Below are 7,798 nucleotides of genomic sequence, written 5' to 3' on the forward strand. Positions count from 1 at the left end.
GTCACAGATACTATAATATAGTTTATCTACCCCTCTGGTACTCTGGTATAGTTTATCTACCCTCTGGTACTCTAATATAGTTTTATCTACCCCTCTGGTACTCTAATATAGTTTTATCTACCCCTCTGGTACTCTAATATAGTTTATCTACCCCTCTGGTACTCTAATATAGTTTATCTACCCCTCTGGTACTCTAATATAGTTTATCTACCCCTCTGGTACTCTAATATAGTTTATCTACCCCTCTGGTACTCTAATATAGTTTATCTACCCCTCTGACGTCATGTATACATTAATATAGTTTATTCAGGGTCAGATGTGTGTAGGTGGTGTTCACTTGGAACAAAACAAACGACACAAAACGATGAAAATTGAGACATCTTTCACCTCATACATTAGAGTTTAATCACAGATACGTACACACCGGGTGTGATATAGTGTCAATACCTTGAACTTGGCATTGGTTATTATTGACCAAAAGTCAAGAGTAAACGTCCCTCCCATCACACAACGCTGTACCGAGATCTTATTAGGATATCTGGGGAGAAAGACTCACAAACAACTACATGAATTACTTTTGGTTAAGTGATGTATACATTTGCCAACCACAGGAGATTCAACTTACTCCCAATTTTGCTTACAGTCGAAAACCAATATTCCAAATAGATGAGTTTGTCTCCGTGAAACTCTGTTCACGACGCGTGTCTTGGCAGAACTATGTCCAAGGCACTGTCTGATCTGCTGTCCATCTCCGTGTTTCTTTTCAAATCTACTGGCCTCTGCCTTGTATACATCTCCTAACATTTTATTCAAATATCAATCTTCATTCCATAATACAAATGTGGTTAACAAACAATCCCTTCACAATAAGAACGCATTTCTTTACCTTATTTAGAAAATGCTTATAAAATGTACAGTTAATTATATTCAATAATAAACAGTTGTATCGTTACTCTGAGTCGTTACAGCTGAATTGATTAGATATTTATCACCTAGAAGGAACTTGTAAACCCGCCATTTTGAATGTTATAATGGAGTAATTTTTAGACCATATCACGTGATGGAACGATACGATCTAAGATAATAAATAGTTAAACCTATAAAGCAAAGTCACCGGTATTGATTCGACAGTTGTAGCTACACTTATATATAGGCTAACGTATGTAAAAATAATATTTTGGTGAATCCACTTGAACCTAGGGAGCCTAATTAAATAATTAAACCTATGAAGCAAAGTCACCGGTATTGATTCGACAGTTGTAGCTACACTTATATATAGGCTAACATATATAAAAATGATATCATATGATATGTGTTTTTTTATCATATATATACTGATACATATATAATGAATAATATTTCGATGAACCCACTTGAACCTAGAGAGTCTAATTAAATAGTTAAACCTATTAAGCAAAGTCACCTGTATTGATTCGACAGTTGTAGCTAAACTTATATAAAATAAGCTAACGTATGTAAAAATAATATTTTGATGAATCCACTTGAACCTAGGGAGCTTAATTAAATAGTTAAACCCATAAATTAAAATCACCGGTGTTGATTCGACAGTTGTAACTATTGAGTTATTACAACTAAGGCAAAAAATGTATTTTGGTGAAGCCACTCGAACCTAGGGAGCGTAATTAAATAGTGCATTCTTATTCAAAACCCACCAAGCAAAGTCAGTGGTATTGATTAGATAATTCTAACTATTGAGTGATTGAAACTAACAGAAAACTAATATTTTGGTGAAACCACTTGAACTTAGTGAATCTAATAACAATTGATAGTTATTCAAAACATATTAAGCAAAGTCACTGGTGTTGATTCGATGGTTGTAACTACTTTCAAATAATAATTTGGTGAATCGACTTGAACCTAGGGAGTCTAATCAATTAGTTGATGATTATTCAAAACTTATTATTGCTCTTCCAGTGATTTCTCCTCTCTTTAACTTCTCAATAATTGCCTGTGTATCTTCCAGCTTATGTAAACTGTACTGTGATAATGGTGTTATCTGTGAACAGAGAAAACAAAATACATAGGTAATGAATAAATACATACATACATACATACATACATACATACATACATACATACATACATACATACATACATACATACATACATAAACACACACACACACACACAGGCATGCATGCATGCATGCATGCATACATACATACATACATACATACATACATACATACATACATACATACATACATACATACATACATACAAACATACACACACACACACACACACACACAGGCATGCATGCATGCATGCATGCACGCACGCACGCACGCACGCACGCACGCACGCACGCAGGCAGGCAAACATACATGCATACATACATACATACATACATACATACATACATACATACATACATACATACATACATACATACATACACACACATAAATACATACATACATAAACACACACACACACAGACAGGCATGCATGCATGCATGCATGCATACATACATACATACATACATACATACATACATACATACATACATACATACATACATACATACACACACACACACACAGGCATGCATGCATGCATGCATGCATGCATCCATACATACATACACACACACACACATACATACATACATACATACATACATACATACATACATACATACATACATACATACATACATACATACATACACATACATACCTACCTACCTACCTACCTACATACATATACATACATACATACATACATACATACATACATACACACATACATACATACATACATACATACATACATACATACATACATACATACATACATGCATACATGCATGCATGCATGCATGCATGCATGCATACATACATACATATATACATACATACATACACACACACGCATGCATGCATACACACACACACACGCATACATACATACATACATACATACATACATACATACATACATACATACATACATACATACATACATACATACATACATACATGCATACATACATACATACACACACATACACACATACATGCATACATACATACATACATACATACATACATACATACATACATACATACATTAAATGTGTGTATATTCTGCATATAAAATCTTACCACTTTCTTTTCAACCAAGTCAACCAAATCTTTCATCGTCTGCAGACTGCCAGCGTAAAGACCCTCAATGCGTAAACAACGTGATACTAAAGGCCATAATGGTATTTTGGCTGGAGGGCAAGCTAGTCCAATATTCACCTGCAACCCATGCTAGGATGAAAAAGTGAATTGGCATAAATTGGAATTATGAATATATTTAATTAAGTAACACATTCTGAGTGTGTGTGTGTGTGTGCGTGTGTGTGTGTGTGAGAGAGAGAGAGAGAGAGAGATAGAGACAGAGACAGACAGAGACAGACAGAGAAAGAGACAGACAGACAGGCAGACAGACATACATACTTGGAATTATGAATATATTTAATTTAGTAACACATTCTGAGTGTGAGAGATATAGATCGAGAGAGACAGAGACAGAGAAAGAGACAGACAGACAGACAGACAGACATACAGGGAGAGGGACAGAAACAGAGACAGACAGACATACACAAACAAACACAAACACATGTACACTCAAAAACAGAGAGACAGATGACACAGATATGCACATAGACAACTAGATAGAGAGATAGAGACAGACACGCAGACGGATAGACAGAGAGGGAGAGACACAGACTGACTCTATGAGTGACTGAAAGAGAGGGAGGGGACACAGAAACACAGACAGACAGTCAGACAGAGAGACAGTGAGACAGTGAGACAGATCTAGAGTGGGATACAGCGAGTTCAATAGGCAACATGTCGTTCATAGATAATGTGTATAGGCATCATAAATCATTTGATGTCATGTTTGGACAAAATAATCACTTCACCTTGTTGCTGATGTGATATAAAACAATATACACTGAGGTCTACATTATAATTATATAGATAATTTGTACATCAGTTATGTAAAGTTACTTACCGTAGGAGGTAATCTTTGTGTAAAATCAGTTATGTAAAGTTACTTATCTTAGCAAGTTATAAATCAGATATCTGAAGATACTTACCTTAGCGAGTAATCTTTGTGTAAAATGAGTTATGTTAAGTTACTTACCATAGCTAGTGATATTTGTGTAAAATCAGTTATGTAAAGTTACTTATCTTAGCAAGTGATCTTTGTGTAAAATGAGTTATGTAAAGTTACTTACCATAGCAAGTGATATTTGTGTAAAATCAGTTATGTAAAGTTACTTATCTTAGCAAGTGATCTTTGTGTAAAATGAGTTATGTAAACTTACTTATCATAGCAAGTGGCCTTTCTGTAAAGCAGTTATGTAAATTTACTTACCTTAGCAAGTGAGTAAAATGCAGCATTGAACGTTGCCTCATTGCCAACAAAATCAAGCACAATGTGCGGCCCACTTTCACTAAAAGCTGATTTTGTCTTGAGAACTATGTCTTCCGGAGATGCACCGATTGGCCAGTGTATGAAGTTATCACAACCATTTTCAATTACATGAGACATTTTACTTTCCTAGAAATTAAATATTAAACAAACTGTAAATGTGGCATATAGTGGTGCTCTACTTCCTGTCATGTGTACCATGGGGGATTACAATGTATAGATTACTAGATTAATCATAGAGCACTGCTGTTTTCATCGATCGATATCTGATCATTAGGAAAAATATCCTTGATTTACACTTCTACAGTATACCAAAGGACAAAGCTCTTAAGCAACAGTACTATGTATGAGGTGATGCTACCCCAATATGAATGAGGGCGCTGTATTCTCAATTTCCTATATGCAGTGTGGAATGGCCTATTGTATAAATTACTGGTAAAACATATGTGACCCTCTCCTCCTAAAATGTACTATCAATAATAGAATGGTACTTTCTGGGTCCAAATCTTTCAGTGCTTTACATTTGTCAAAAAGGGACAAGTGATCATTTAGAGTATTGTCAACAGAAATATGTCTTTTAACTAATTGTGTAACATGTGAATGTTTCATCAATTGCAACAATGTGATGTTCCAGTGTCTCTCTCTTGCAGTCTCCCTTCTGTTTATTTTGCTGTGTCTACATCTGTCACTTGTCACTCTGTCTGTCTGTCTGTCACAAGCATATATGCATGTACATATCCACAAACACATACACACACGCACACACACACATACATGTTATACAAACATACATACATACATACATACATACATACATACATACTAAACGTACATTGATATCAGCACAGGCGAGCTCAACACGGTCATTTTTTGACAGAAGAAGGGCATTCAGTACTCTAATCGCTGACAGTCCAAGGCCTCCTGCTCCAATAACTAGAATACCACATTTATCTAGGGGTGAATTAAAACAAACATTAGAAATACTATCATTGAACACTACACTTTGTGCTCTAGGTGCTTTAAATTATTACTCTTGTTATAGACCTATAGAGGCAAAACAGCCCTTTATACTTTATCAACTTCCTAGGGAGCATATGAACTATTTATAAGTGCATAGGATTAAAGCATTCACATTGCAACACATTATCTTATCAGATCCTCAATTATAGAGCTCGGTGGACTGAGACACTGTAGTCGTGGTTCAAATCTTGTCCAAGGACTTTAGCCACTCAGAAACAAACAATATTGATGTGGCTCGAACATGCAACCTGATAATTCCTGGACAATCTACCCATTTGCCCATTATGACTAAATGTAAAAATTTATAAATACACAGCCCGTATGTACTATGAATACAAAGCCAGTATGAAGTAGTATGTAGTGCTATGAATACAAAGCCATTGTGTAGTAGTATGTAGTGCTATGAATACAAAGCCAGTATGTAGTAGTATGTAGTGCTATGAATACAATATGATGTAGTATGTAGTGCTATGAATACAAAGCCAGTATGTAGTAGTATGTAGTGCTATGAATACAAAGCCAGTATGTAGTAGTATGTAGTGCTATGAATACAAAGCCATTGTGTAGTAGTATGTAGTGCTATGAATACAAAGCCAGTATGTAGTAGTATGTAGTGCTATGAATACAATATGATGTAGTATGTAGTGCTATGAATACAAAGCCAGTATGTAGTAGTATGTAGTGCTATGAATACAAAGCCAGTATGAAGTAGTATGTAGTGCTATGAATACAAAGCCAGTATGAAGTAGTATGTAGTGTTATGAATACAAAGCCAGTATGTAGTAGTATGCAGTGCTATGAATACAAAATCAGTATGCAGTAGTATGTAGTGCTATGAATACAAAGTCAGTATGTAGTAGTATGTAGTGTTATGAATACAAAGCCAGTATGTAGTAGCAAGTATGTACGTAGTGCTATGAATACAAAGTCAGTATGTAGTAGTATGTAGTGTTATGAATACAAAGCCAGTATGTAGTAGCTAGTATGTATGTATGTAGTGCTATGAATACAAAGCCAGTATGTAGTAGCTAGTATGTACGTAGTGATATGAATACAAAGCCAGTATGTAGTAGTATGTAGTGTTATGAATATAAAGCCAGTATGTAGTAGTATGTAGTGTCATGAATACAAAGCCAGTATGTAGTAGTATGTAGTGATATGAATATAAAGTCAGTATGCAGTAGTATGTAGTGTTATGAATGGCAAACCAGTATGTAGTAGTATATAGTGTTATGAATACAAAGCCAGTACATAGTGGTATGTAGTGCTATGAACACAAAGCTAGTATGTAGTAGTATGTAGTGCTACGAACATAAAGCCAGTATGTAGTAATATGTTGCGTTTTGAAGACAAAGCCAGTATGTAGTAGTATGTAGTGCTATGAATACAAAGCCAGTATGTAGTACTATGTAGTGTTATGAATATAAAGCCAGTATGGAGTATTATGTAGTGATATGAATACAAAGCCAGTATATAGTGAGTAACATATATCTTCAGAAACCAACCTTTGTTTAACAGAATCTCCTGTGAGTATTCCATAGCTCTCTTGGTGGCGCTGTAAGCGGTCAGCATTCCACATCCCAACATCCCAGAGGTTGCCTTATCAATAGGTGTTGGTAGAGAAAGAACAAATCGCATATTTGATATTGCTACATATTCCGCAAAGCTGTAATTAATTAGAATGAAATGCCTTTATCAACATACCTTTTTGTTAAATACAACACAACACAGCACAGCACAGCACAGCACAACACAACACAACACAACACAACACAACACAACACAGCACAGCACAGCACAGCACAGCACAGCACAGCACAACACAACACAGCACAGCACAGCACAGCACAGCACAGCACAACACAACACAACACAACACAACACATTAAAAAAACAACATAAAGGAAACAAAGTGAAAGGAAAATTTATGAAAGAAAATGCTACAACATAGACCGGACAGGACGGGCCAAGATCAGACCAGACCGGACAAAGACAAGATGTGACAATACGAGACAATACGAGACAATACGAGACCCAAGACAATATATGAAGTGACAGGACACAACAAAATAAAACTAAACAAATTAATTAAAATCAAAACATAATTATAATTATAATTATGTGATTCAACCAGTGATGAAACACCAGTGTGTTTGTTATGCACAAAGACAAAATTAGGTGAAAGCAAAAAAAAAACAACAACAACAGAGGGCGCCTTTGGTGTAGGTTCAAGTAATATATGCTTTTATAATATGGGCCCCTAAATCTGAATATTTGCTGAATTTATTATGCTTGTATTATGAAAATGTGCATTCATTTATG

The 7,798-nt window shown here is 35.3% G+C and overlaps 1 protein-coding gene across 1 annotated transcript in view; it reads right to left on the minus strand.

Moving 5' to 3' along the window:
• Positions 1-1,906: 1,906 nt before the first annotated feature.
• LOC144449992 (alcohol dehydrogenase-like) overlaps positions 1,907-7,798 on the minus strand; it is a 17,405-nt gene continuing 11,513 nt past the window's right edge. The window contains exons 4-8 of the mRNA XM_078140558.1: positions 6,982-7,142; positions 5,289-5,407; positions 4,400-4,585; positions 3,133-3,282; positions 1,907-2,017 (exon numbers count right to left, since the gene is read on the minus strand). Of these exons, the coding sequence (XP_077996684.1) occupies positions 1,907-2,017; positions 3,133-3,282; positions 4,400-4,585; positions 5,289-5,407; positions 6,982-7,142 (727 nt within the window). The remainder of the gene's footprint in view (positions 2,018-3,132; positions 3,283-4,399; positions 4,586-5,288; positions 5,408-6,981; positions 7,143-7,798) is intronic.

Source organism: Glandiceps talaboti, chromosome 19, assembly GCF_964340395.1.
Source record: "Glandiceps talaboti chromosome 19, keGlaTala1.1, whole genome shotgun sequence".
Taxonomy (NCBI): Eukaryota; Metazoa; Hemichordata; class Enteropneusta; family Spengelidae; genus Glandiceps; species Glandiceps talaboti.